At 41.3% G+C, this 13,192-nt stretch overlaps 1 protein-coding gene across 1 annotated transcript in view; it reads left to right on the forward strand.

Moving 5' to 3' along the window:
- SLC25A21 (solute carrier family 25 member 21) overlaps positions 1–13,192 on the forward strand; it is a 584,085-nt gene that overhangs the window by 385,105 nt on the left and 185,788 nt on the right. Inside the window, exon 3 of the mRNA XM_075530895.1 lies at positions 4,722–4,805. Within this exon, the coding sequence (XP_075387010.1) occupies positions 4,722–4,805 (84 nt within the window). The remainder of the gene's footprint in view (positions 1–4,721; positions 4,806–13,192) is intronic.

Genomic DNA, 13,192 nt, shown 5'->3' on the forward strand with positions numbered 1-13,192 from the left:
ATGGTTACCATGGTAACTCGCTTAATATTTATGGTGCAAGGTAATCTAGGGTATGTGGCGCGGTGTTCATGGGCACTGCTGAGGCTTGGCTGGCTGGCTCCCGTGCAGTGTAGCATGGGGTTTAGGCTGCATTCATCCCTTAGGTTTGATTCTGAACCAGTGTTGGACAGTGACTGCTTCTTGAACGCTGCTCCATTGTCCATTTTGCCAGTTTGGCAGCAAACTCTCATTCTAATAAAAGAAGTTTCTCAGATGGAGATTCCAGATGTGTCTAAGCTGCTTTTATTAGGACAATGGAAAGGTCCGACCTTTCCTTCTAAATACAATCAAGAGTAGTGTGGCTTTGCCTTTGTAATTTTACAAAGAGTTGGATTACGTAACTGGAAAATTGTCTCTCTGAGCATAGAGAGAATTTGTTAGCGCAAACTGCAGCTTGGAAAATGCTGATGCACAGCTCCAGTCCAGAAGAGAACCCTTCTCAGTTGCTGGAATGTAGTGCAGAGGAAGAAGGAAATTGCTGCTTTGCATGATTGGCCAAAATGCACTATAATTACAGCAACTTGAAACCGATTCCTTAGAAGAACTGATAACTCCGTGATCAGAATAAGTCATGTGTGGTGGAGCTACATGCCGCAGGTACTTTCTGTGTGAAGTGCTGACATGGTGCATGTGAGATGTGCAGCAGGAGAGGCGACTGTGCTTGTCTTGGCTTGCTTCATGGGACCTTCAGCTCCTTTTGCAAAGCAAAGAGTGGCGGGGAGGCTTTACTGAGGAATTACCCTTTGCCATGCCTACCCATCCTTTCACATTGCTCATACAGCTCCACTTGGGATTATTCTCATGCCATGTTATTTTGATGCTGCGTGCATGTGTGTAATTACCGCAGTGTACTCATCAGGTAGTCAGCTTCGTCAAGGGAGTGCCCATCGAAGACTCGCTGTCCTGTTGCCTGTTCTAAAATGGGTGAACACAGGCAATCACCGATATTTAGCCCAATGCTACTCTTCCCTTGTTTCTCCTCTTCCTTCCGATGGCTCTAGGGAACACTAGTTCCTGTCAGCCCAATCCCACTTAGGGGGTTAGGAGATCACCCACAATAACAATGATATTAATGGTTAGTGCCAGGTAAACTCACTGACTGACATCGGAAATCCTCTTCCTAACCACTGTTTCTTGTATATAGTAATCATATCTATGCACATCCCTTCACCTATCTACAAGCTTCTCAAAGGCAGAGTTATATCTTATTTATTTCGGTAACTCCCCCAAATAGTGGAGTGCCTAAGAGTAACTCATCAAGAACTTTTATCCATAGAATGAATAAGGCATTGGAAATATTGGGTTCTTTTAATAGTGAAGTTAGGTAACTAGTTGTGGATGAACTAATTATACTCATCTGTCCAGAACCTGACTGAAGACCCACCTGAGCAGTATACAGACCTCAAGACCAAGTTAAATGCCTGTAACTCTGCAGTAAAAGAGGGACAAAGCTAAGCGGGGGCTTCAAAACGTTTGGAAAATTGACATGGAAATATAATGATGTTTCCCATGAACTTTTTGAAGCCCCTTGTATACTATCTAACTATTATCACACATTTGCTTTGGTCTAGCTCTTGGCTCTTTCATAGTCCCTTCTAGGACTCGGGCAGTGTTTCTCCAAGTGGTGATACCACCCCTTCAGGTGCACTGGAGAAGCTCAGGAGGACCGGGGGAGGGGGGCATAGCTACATCTTATCCTGGATTATGGGCTACTGTGCAAATGTATATAATAATTGCCAGGAGGTACGGAGTATTTTACCTGTGAACTAGAATCTCAGAATTGTGACACGGCCTAGCTGACTTGGCAGACAGGGCCTGCTAAGGAGCAAAAAGAGGTCGAATGCTCTCAGTTTGGCTTACTTTATCTCGTAAGTACCCCCATCTAACCAGCTCAGGTCTCCGCCCAGCCCAGGAGGCCCAGAGGGTGTCTGAAACAGCTGACCTGAAGGAATGTGGGCCAGACGGCTCTTCTGGAAGATCTTTTCCCCCTTACTTCTTTTGCCCCATGTGAAAGGACAGCTTTCCCTGCACTGGCCTTTGTTTCCATCCTTTCCCCACCTGGAACACTTCTTTCCCAGCTTACTCTTTTGCCTCTGAATCCCACGAGGACCAGCTCAAATCCCTTCTCCTTCCTGAAACCCTTCCTGACCCTCAACAGCAAACAGTAATTGCTCCCCCGATGCACACCTGGGCAACTCACTGCGATGCTACTTGACATTTGGGGAGTTATTTTCTCTCTACTAATTATTTTTTCTCGTATTTGTTTCATACTTTTGAGAGTGAGATAATGCCCTGATGTGTTTTGGGACTCTTTCTTTTTTTAACCTTAGCATTTTATAGCATATGGAAAATATTTTAAAAATATATTTGATGGTTTGGGAGAAGTGCATTGACTGAGGAAAATGATTTTAATGAAAGATTATTACAAGACATAATGAGAAAAATCCTTGAGCATGAAATCCTTTTATAATGTACATGAATCCTTAAAAATAATTTTCTTAACATGATTGTTAGAGTCTCAGTGTTTCAATTAGACACTAGCATGACTTTCATACTCAGAAATGAAAAGAGGTTAGGCATATGAAAATTAAAAAAAATACTTGAACTAGAACCAAAGTCGTATTTTGGACATTTCTCTATGTTCCAAAGTTATTTGTTGTATGATAGATTTGTTGGTTGTGTTTAGTGTTAACTCCTTTATACCCCATGTACCAAGTTATCTCATCCCAAAGTTGCAGTCCAGAAATACTCAAAGCTGGTGGGTGTACCTGATTTTCAAGTCAGTTTCTAGGTCACAGGAAAAGATCCTTACTATGACTTCAGGCAAGGGATTATATGCACACCAGATGCACCTCTGGATCCAGAAAAAGAAACGTGCCAGTTTAAGTGAGTTACTTATATAACTATCTCATGGTCTTCTGATAGTTTCCATGCCTTTGAAACAGAAGAGATAAGAGTTCTTGACTAGAAACTAGCATTCTAAAACTGATAATGCCGGTTTTGTTGAATAAAACCATCATGAAGGAAAACATGTATGATATTTTAAACTTCGGCAATGATGGGTGAAAATGCAGAATATTGCTTGTTGAAAATCAAGGGGGGAGCATGAATGTGTCAACACCACCCCCCAAAAAATGATTTCACAAAAACAAAGACGAATCAACAGCTGATTCTATCATTCCATTGTGTTGCTTCCATTCAAGCTGTAACATCACTAGCTTGACTCTGGACTATTTTGTGTTGCCTGCTAAAGTATTCACCCCTCCATGATCTTATTCTAAACCGTCCACTCAGTCAACAAATCTTTACTTAGAAAGTTGTATGTGCCAAGCACTCTCCAGGAAGACTCAACCTCACATCTCTGAGCAGAGGCTCTCCTGCTCAGACACCCCAGCTCTTCCTCAGCTCCCCTCACTGGCGTTCTCACAGTCACCGCCTTACTATATTCAACTGCTTCCGCCAAAGCCCCTCTTCGCTGTGGGTCTGTTTTCAGGATAACAACTCGGTGTCTAGAACTATCAAATATGCCATTCCTATAGGCCAACATTGTGTTCATATCATCTCGCTAAGAACGTGAGAAGAGTATCTTTAAGTAAATAATATTGGAGGTGATTGAGGGAGAGTAATTTTTAAATACTTGGCAAATTTGTGGAGGAAAACACAGAAGAAAGAAGGGCCTTCTCTGAGAATTGGGAAAAGGACATCAAACACAAAAAGTAAATCAGTAGACTAATGAACCAGAGAATAGAGTTGCAGCGGAGTGGGACTGTACTTGTCAAAAATATCAAACAATGTACAGTGGAGCTCTGGTGGCATAGTAGGTCCTAGTTCAGCTCCTAACTGAAACTAGTTACTAGTTCAGCTGCAAGGTCAGCAGTTTGAAACCACCAGCCGCTTAAGGGAGAAAGATGATGCTTTCGACTCCTATACAAAGCTACAGTCTTGTAAACCCACAAGTGCCATTGTACTCTGTGCTATAGGGTTGCTATGTGTTACAAATGACTTGACGGTATTAAGCTTGGGATTTTTTTTAGTTTCAACTATGTGCATGACACTGTGCTTCTGAGGAAATCCAGGTAGTCTGAACTAGCTGCAACCACCAATCTGATTCCATTGTGACGTGTTGAGAAAAGGCTCGATTGTAATATGACTCGGTGCTTACTCTAAGAACAGGCTGCTCTTTGCCAGAATGAATTCCAAATTCATTATGAGGATCAAAATTAGACCATATTAGCTACTCTGTGTTTTAAACCTTTGTATTAAATTACCATCAAGCAACACTAGTTAAGATAAGAAGTGGAGCTACATATTTGTTTCATATGTATCTTCAGAATTCTAAATTATACATTAAAACAATCTATGGCATCTGTGTGTCCTTTTCAGAAAGGGTAAAAAAAAAGGATGCATGCCTCAGGATGCATCTGCCTGTCTAAGAAACAGATGAAAAATTATATTTCTATAGCTTCTATTAAAATACAGTGAATATCTGAATTTTAAAAGCTATAGAAATAGGGTAAAGATTATGTAAGGCAAGTAAAGCAATATAAATTATAAGAAAAATTGAAATATAGATTAATCTGTAAAGACTGTTTTATAACACTGAAAAAATGAATGAGAAAACCATTTGACAAAACCCTCAACTTGGGATTTTTACTGGTTTGTTTGTTGGATTTTGTTTCTAGGTTCCAGATTCAGGGAGGCGAGAATGATCTCCACCGTTACAAAAGCGTAGGAGACAGTTTTCGAGTGATTTTCCGAACAGAAGGGTATGTATGCTTCTCTATAGATGGACTGTATGTTTATAGTGGGGGGGGGGTGCGTGTACAATTCATCTTACATTAGTGAAAACTCATAGCTGTTTTACTTTTGGAGGTAGAGTTAAATGAAATTCCTCACAAAGGTTTCCATCTTAATATGTCTTCTTATTTGAATGGTTTGTTTTCCTAGTCTTGTAGGGGAAAATTTTTTATTTTAATTACTGCCCTCCTTTGTTGTGTTTTATCTAATGAAACAATTGAAAACTGAATATGTACACCTCTGAAAGGGTCACAAAAGGACACTAAGGGTGAATTCAGCGACTAGGGGGCAAAGCTAGATTTAAGGCATAAAGGATTTGCAGGTTTCTTATAACTGTAGCTCTCTGCACTTAACCCTCCCTCATTTTAGGAATGGGAGCCCAACACAGACCTGTGTCCAAAGGGATGGGTCCCATTAGTTATTCGAATTATGTGTTAGATGATCAGATAAATGCACTCTTTTGCTTGCATAAGCTAAATTTGCTTGCAGTATGTAAAGTCAATTACAGACTCCATTTAGCATAATTTTCCAAAGGACATTATTCTATTTGCTTTGGATAGTTTTCACAGGAGGATTGGTTGAATATACTAATTATTACAAAATCAATAATCGTCATCATAATAGCCAGTACAGTTAGTCTCTACAAACATTTCTTCTGGTGTTATTTTACATTTACATCATTAATGCAGCTGAGATTCTTTAAGGTGTAGTGTGGTATACGGGAAAGAGCCATGACGGCAACTTGGTTAAGTGCTTGTCTGCTAAGTGGAAGGTTGGCGGTTCAAACACATACCAGCCACTTCCCAGGAGAATGGTGTGGTAATTTGTTTACTTAAGGTTTCAAAAAAACCAAATACATTGCTGTCAAATCTAACTGCAAACTATGTTGACCCTGTAGGACAGAGTAGAGCTGTCTCTAGGGATTCCAAGGCAAGGATTCCATAACTCTTTATGGAAACAGACGGTCACCTCTTTCTCCCACCAAACAGCTGGTGCGTCTGAAATGCCAGGCTTTGGGTTTATAGCTGAGCATTTCAGCCAAGCGTCCTCCGGGATCCTCTCCATATCCTGGAATCGCTAGTTCTGCCTCTTCCCTAGGCTTGCTGTGTGTTGGAATCTACTCAACAGCAACACGTTTGGTTTGGGTTGTTGGTGTGTGGAAATTAAATGTGATGCTCCAGTACAATCACCCGTTGCTTAAGGGCCACACTCAGTTCTGTGGATTAGAATGCTGTGGGGGGTTGTGAACGTCCCTGAATTGCAAGCCCTCACTCGCTGTCCACCTTTGTCGAATGGCCTTTGTCTCCCTTCCAAAGGGTTGCTTCCCTGTGCCTTTCGCTGCTGCCATCACTAGCACTGGTTTTGTGGCATGTGGGAGCCAGACATACTTTATGATATTATTTTAGAAATAAAATTAAACAGGAACACTACAACTCAATTTACACACACGATACCAAATTTGTGAGTTGAAACAACACTGTTATACTAAAATCAAGAAAATCCACTCTCATTAAGGCAGTCCTGACTCATAGCAATCCTATAGAGCTCACAAGACTGTGTCTCTGTAAGGGAGCAGACAGCTTCCTCTGTCTCCCACAGTGTGATTTGTGCGTTTGAACCACTGACTTTGTGGTGAGCAGTCCAAGGCCTAGCTTGCAGTGCCAGCAGGGTTTCTCGTGTGACTATACAGCATGCTTTTTGTTCGTTACTAGGGAAGGTGCATGTCGAAATAACAATAGAAACGACAAAGTATTAATAAGCCAGTAACATAAATGTTTTTGTTTTGTTTTATTATTTATTTATTTTAAACTTTTTATTGTGAATTAAGGTAATATATAGAGTGATTCATCAGTTTTACATTCATTAATTCATACACATTTTGTTTCAACTCATCCATTGCAATTCCCCCAATATACGTTACTTATTCCACATTTCCCCTGTGTTTTCTGTGCATGTATCGCCTTCTTTCCTAATCCTCAGAACTTTGTCATTTGGTGAATGCTTCTCTTTTGATCCTAAATGGTGGCTTATTTTATCACATCATGGGTTCAGTCCCAGCCCTGAAGGGTGACATAGGACCAAAGTCTCGCACCTATCTCTTGCTGACCAGCCAGCCTGGTGTCTTCATTATTTTAATTTTTGTTCCATATTTCTCTGACATTCAGTCCAGTACTTTCCAGTGGGGTCCCGATTGGAGCAGTTGGTGGTGATAGCTGGGCACCATCTAGTACTTCTGTTTTCAAGATTGTGTTGTGGAGACTGATGCTTGGATGATGCGCTAGTCCATTGGACCAATTGTTTCCTGTGTTGTATGACTTTCATTACTCTTCTTTCTTCCTGACGAAGACAATGGTTTTTTATGAGCTCTTAGGACCCTAGTTGCTACTCACCAAAGTAGGAGGTAGAACATTGTCTTTGTGAATTATGCTATGCCATTAACTTTGGTGTCCTCTTAGCCTATGGTCTTGATTCCCCACGCCCAGCAACTCATTTCCCCAAGGAGTTTGGTGATGTCTAAAAAGTATTAATAACCTTTTCTCCTGTATACTTTACCACATTCACATATATATTTACAATAAAGAGAAATACACAAATATCCCCTGTCAAATATCTCTAAGTAGATAACTGTATATATTCTTGAGTACACTCCCACTCTCCCACTCACACCTGTTCACCTAACATTTCTAAGCATCTACTCATAGGCCTCCATTATTGCAGTATTGTGTCTGTAACAGCATTTGCCTCTGTTGCCTTTAACTCTTGCAAACCTCCCAATATATTGCTAACATAGTATTTTTATAATGATCAAGACATATGTATTATGAGCTACATACATGTACTGTACTATATATGCCTGGCAGTGAAATAATTTTGTGTACTGGAGACATAAAGCATACATGTTGCATGCACAGAACGGATGTGCTCCATATAGCCAGTCATGCGCACTACAACTCATACTCCAGTTGGAGTTTCTGATCTCTTACAACTCTTATGGCACCATTAATATATATAGCCCATCGGATATTGCCCAAATGGATGTTATGCAGTGCATCTAAATACCAGTTGTTGAAAAATCCACCTTTCATCCACTAATTCAAAATGCCTTTTTCATGTATTAAATTTTCACATACACATCATCAAGATTTTCTACTCTTTTTCTGTTTCCTGTTCTGTTTCATTAATTTAATCTATCTATATCCCAGTACTATCTGTTATAACTATTATATCTTTAAAGTGTTTTAGAAAAAAATGAATATTCCTTGAAGTGTTACAAGCACCTTATGGTAGTGTATAACCCAAACACCAAACTCACTGCCATTTAGTCTGTTGTGATTCATAGCAACCATATAAGGCTGTGTAGAACTACGCCTGTGGGTTTCTCAGAGTAGAGCTCTTGATAGGAATAGAAAGTCTCATCGTTTCCCTCGGAGAGGCGGTGGTTTCAAACTGCTGAACTTGCGGTTAGCAGCCTCGTATGCTCTTGGAATAGCCCATGGCTGGCTGTTCTTTTTTCCCCTCTCCAGGAGCAGTGTTATTTCGCACAGTGCAGACCAGGAGCTCAAAGGGGATGGGCTCCAACAGCTCCTGTGCCTTCCCCAGGTCTGCAGGACTCAGGCCTCTCTGGGGCGGGGCGGGGTGGGGCTGGCGCTTGAGCTGCACTCGGTGCCCTTTCCCATGGTTCCTTCTTCTTGGGCTCCTTCTCCATCATGTGCTTCAGGAAGCTGTGCTTAGTGTGCTCCATGCGCACAGGACTTTTCATGGCGTGGATCTCGCCCTTCACTTGCTTGTTCACAGTACCAGCGGCTGGGTCACGTCGTAGACGTGATCGGTTTTTCTGTTTTACCGTTTGTGTGGCATTCCCTTCTGAACAATGCGCATGCCCTGGATGTTTGCAATCTGGTAGATCCTCATGCATGTGGCCAGTGGGAAACGCCGTGCTTTCTGAAGAACCTGGAGGACATGGAGCCGGTGGCCTCCTCTTGCCCGTGGTGTTCCTCATTTTGGCGAGTCACTGCCCGGCGGTGGCTCCAGCCGAAAGCTGGCATGCCGTTCCATGACCTGCTGGCTGAAACACACACTCACAATGCACAGCGCACCTCTCTGATTTATTGCGTTGGGCACTGAGTGGAGACATTTTGTAAGCAGATGCTAAACACATAATGAAAGTCATCCTACTGACATAATAATTAATGCCAAATAAATCAAGGACGATCATTCCACCTCGCATCGCTTCAGTCCTGTTGTAATAATGATAATGATCTATCCCACCCCACCCCATCCCATGACCATCTAGTGGATTCCAACTCATAGTGCCCTGTGTACAGGTTCCTGGGCTAGAAGCAGATAGACAAAGCTTTCTCCAGGGAAGTGGCAGGTGGGTTTGAACCACCGACCTTGGGGTTAGCAGTCCAATGCTGTCCGATGGAGATGCTGCATTACGAAGGACCAGAAAATTCCTTCGATTCTTCCGACAAGGTGGTACCTCAGTGTCATATTGAGAATATACCAGTTTTAATAGCAAGAGGTCAATGTTGTGTTCATTTCACCCATATACATATAATCATAGAAACCATTGCACATTGTATAGTCAATAAAAGCATGCCTTTCTTGTAATACAGTATTGTCAACCTTACTGAGTTCTCTAAATCTGTAACAGATATCTCTAAATTGGTGATGGGAGTTCCTTAGGCAGGCTCTGCATTTCATGTGTGTTTTAGTAAGAATCTGATGTTTCTGCTTTGGTATCAAATATTATAACAAACATACAGTATGTGTGGTCCTGGCACAGTAAAATTGGCCTTTCCTATACTGTATATATAATTGCTTCTAGAGCAAATTGACTTTCTGCAGTGTCCTTAGATCTGGACATGTTGTTAGTCAAAAGCCAGAGATATCTAAAAACATTTTGTAAAAATATAAAATGAAGAGTGGCCGGTTACTTTAATGCAGAGCAGGAGCATTTTATAGCCTTAGGGGAAAAATAGAATAAAAACCTTTTAAGAGGATTTTGAATATTTTTCCCGGTTAAAACGATTCTGTTTGATTTGTTGTTGTTGTTTCTGCTTACTTTTTTGGAGAGGGAGGGTTACCATTTAAAGTTTACAGATTATCACAGAGCATTTGTTTCAGAGCTTCCTCCAGGCTCCATGGTTCCAAACTGTCTGGATTCTTTGAGAATCTGAGATTTTGTTCTCCAGAATCTTTGATCACAATATTTAGTAGTGATAGCCACAAACTATCTGGTCTGGCTATCATGGAAAAGTTGTTCATGGAGGCTGTATATTTTTTAGAGTACATTTTTCTTTTAAAGATGTTTTTCTAACTTGGGCATACAGACCTGTGGCCTGGAGGAAGAAAGACTCCGTTCAAGTGGACTGTTAGCATAATTCTAGTTCATCACTCCTGTCTGTCCTATTACCTTCAGGTTTTCAATGCTAGTTCTTTTCTAGTGTGGGAGAAATGAAAGCTTGATGGAGGTAATGTGCACTGAGAGGTGACCACGGAATGGCTAAAGCAAAGGGTGATTCTGAAAGGAGCACAGGAGTTACAGGCAGCGATGCTGGACACATGCTGTTACATGCCGAGCCTGCAGAGCGATCATTGGAGTCGATACAGAGATGGACACGTTGAACAAGAATGAGCTGAATGTGACAATACCCAAGCATTATCTTTTCATTCCATTTTGCCAATCAACTTATTGAAACTGCCTTTTGTATAGATTTGACAGAGGATATATATTTTATTACTATTAAATACTTTATTAGGGGCTCTTACATTCACCCATTCATCACATTCACATCCATACATTCACCCATTGTGTCACGCATATTTGTATGTGTGTTGCCATTATCATTTTCAAAGTATTTTCTTTCTACTTGAGCCCTTGGTATCAGCTCCTCATTTTTCCCCTCCCTCCTCTACCCTTCCTCCCTCATGAACCCTTGATAAGTTATAGATTATTATTTTCATATCTTAAATGTCCTCTGTCTCTCTTCACCCATTTTTCTGTTGTTTGTCCCCACTGGGAGGAGGTTATATGTTGATCCTTGTGATTGACTCCCCCTTCCTTCCTCCACCTTCCCCTTATTCTCCTGGTATCTCTATTCTCATTGTTGGTCCTGAGGAGTTTATCTATCCTGGATTCCCTGTGTTTGGGGCTCTTATCTGTAGCAGTATGCATGCTCTGGTCTAGTCTGATTTGTAAGGTAGAATTGAGGTCATGATCGTGGAGGTGAGCAAGCATTAAAGAACTAGAGGAAAATTGTATATTTCATTGGTGCCATACTGTATCCTGACAGGCTCATCTCTTTCTTGTGACCCTTCTGTAAGGGGATGTCCATTTGTTTACAATGGACTTTGGATCGCCACTCCATGCCCCTCTATCCTCCCTCCATTCATTGGTTTGATTTGTGCTGGGTCTTAGATGCCTGATACCTGATCCCATCAACACCTTATGATCACAGAGGCTGGTGTGCTTTTTCCATGTAGCCTTTTTTGCTTCTCAGCTAGGTGACTACTTGTTTATCTTTGAGCCTTTAAGACCCCAGGCACTATATCTTTTGATAGCCAGGCACCATCAGCTTTCTTCACCACATTTGCTGTGCACCCATTTTGTCTTCAGTGACTGTGTCAGGAAGCTGAGCATCACATAATGTTGGATTATTAGAACCAAGTGCTCTTGTGTGGAGGGAGTACTTGAGTCGAGGCCCAAAGTCCATCTGCAACTTTAATTCTTAACACATAGATATAAGTACATAGATCTATTTTCCTACTATTATATATAAATATAGTTACACCTGTACATGCCTGTATTTAGACCTCTATAAATGTCCTTTGCCTTCTAGTTCTTTCCAGAGAAGATATTTTACACACGTTTTGTACGTGCTATAAATATACTCATAAATACCATTGCGCACACAGAGGACAAAGCCGGGATAACTTCTTAGCCATAACCAACACCTTTTAATGAGTTGTGTGGTCTGGGAACTCGGGACCCTGGTCGCAAAGGCCATCAAGACCCACTGGAATAGCGCTGTCTGTAAAGGAAATGCTCAGCCTCCTGCTTTGCGAGCAGTTAGCCGGGTCTTTAAAGCTTCTGAATGGTCCTTGAAGGTGCACCTCTTGGTCTCCCCTTATGTGGAACAAAGAGGAGTGAAGACAATCAAACAGGAGTGCTGCGACTTTGCCAAGATTCTAATCATTGTCACAAAGCAAACATAGATGGATCGTTAATTTTAAAAAACCATTTGCTCTGTAAACTTTTCGCCCAAATCACAACTCGGTCTTTGTTTAATTTTTTAATTTGTTACATTAGTGAATTAGAATCTACACAAGTCTCCCATTTTCTCCTTCTTTCTGTTGAGGAGCTGCTGGTGAGTTGAAATCCCTAACCTTTCAGAGAGCAGCGCACCGCACCATTAGGACACCTTGTAATAGCTCAATTACATGGACTCTAATTTATTTATGGCTCATAGATTCTTGGTGTTCTTGAAATCGTAGATATTCTACATTTTTATAAGAAATATGGTTTTTCAGAGCAAGTTTCCCACAGTGAGATTGTTTGTTTTTCAAATAGCCTTCAACATGCTGCATAATGATTTTTATTGAGGTGTAATTGCCATATTTAGTTGGCTTTTACCAAAGCAACTCATGGAAAAGGAAAAAGCTCACCAGGAAGGAAGGTGGAAAAGAAAGGTGTCCCTGTTGAGGGTATCTACATCATCAGCAGGACTCATCGTCCCCTCGATTGACAGAAACAAAGCAATAGGTCCATTTACTTGAGTACAGTGAACCCAGATGATCAGTGCCCTTCAAATGAGTAAGGATTACAACATGACCTGGGATCCAGCTTACTCACCTGTGATGACTTCCTTTTCCGGCAGTAGTTTATGAAAGTAAAGTTGACTGCCAGGAGTTTGGGGTTTGGGTTTGGTACTTGTCATTCCTACAAAGAGAGTGATTGGAGATTTCCAAAGCGTGATGGCATGGTAAATGTAGGAAGGGACAGCCCCCTCTCCTCCTTCCTCATCCCTTCCTTCTTTGAAAGTGGCTAGTAGCTAGTCTTCCTGAAACAGAGGGGGAAGGGAGCTAAACAGAACTTAAGGTAGACTGGTGCCATGGGTAAAGAAAGATGTGAAACTAATATTCATTTTCTTCCGTGTGCCTACTAAGGATGTTTTCAGACATAGTCTAACCCTAGCACTATGAAGTGGACCTCATTCTGTCCTTGTTTTGTATGATGTAGCTGACAGTAAAAAGTTAAATGACTTGCATAAGGTCACACCGGTAGCTCACAGTAGCCCAAGGTAGCTCACAGGAAGAAGTTAAATAACTTGCCAAGATCACAGGGGAGTGA

The sequence above is a fragment of the Tenrec ecaudatus genome, chromosome 14, assembly GCF_050624435.1.
Source record: "Tenrec ecaudatus isolate mTenEca1 chromosome 14, mTenEca1.hap1, whole genome shotgun sequence".
NCBI classification, from domain to species: Eukaryota; Metazoa; Chordata; class Mammalia; order Afrosoricida; family Tenrecidae; genus Tenrec; species Tenrec ecaudatus.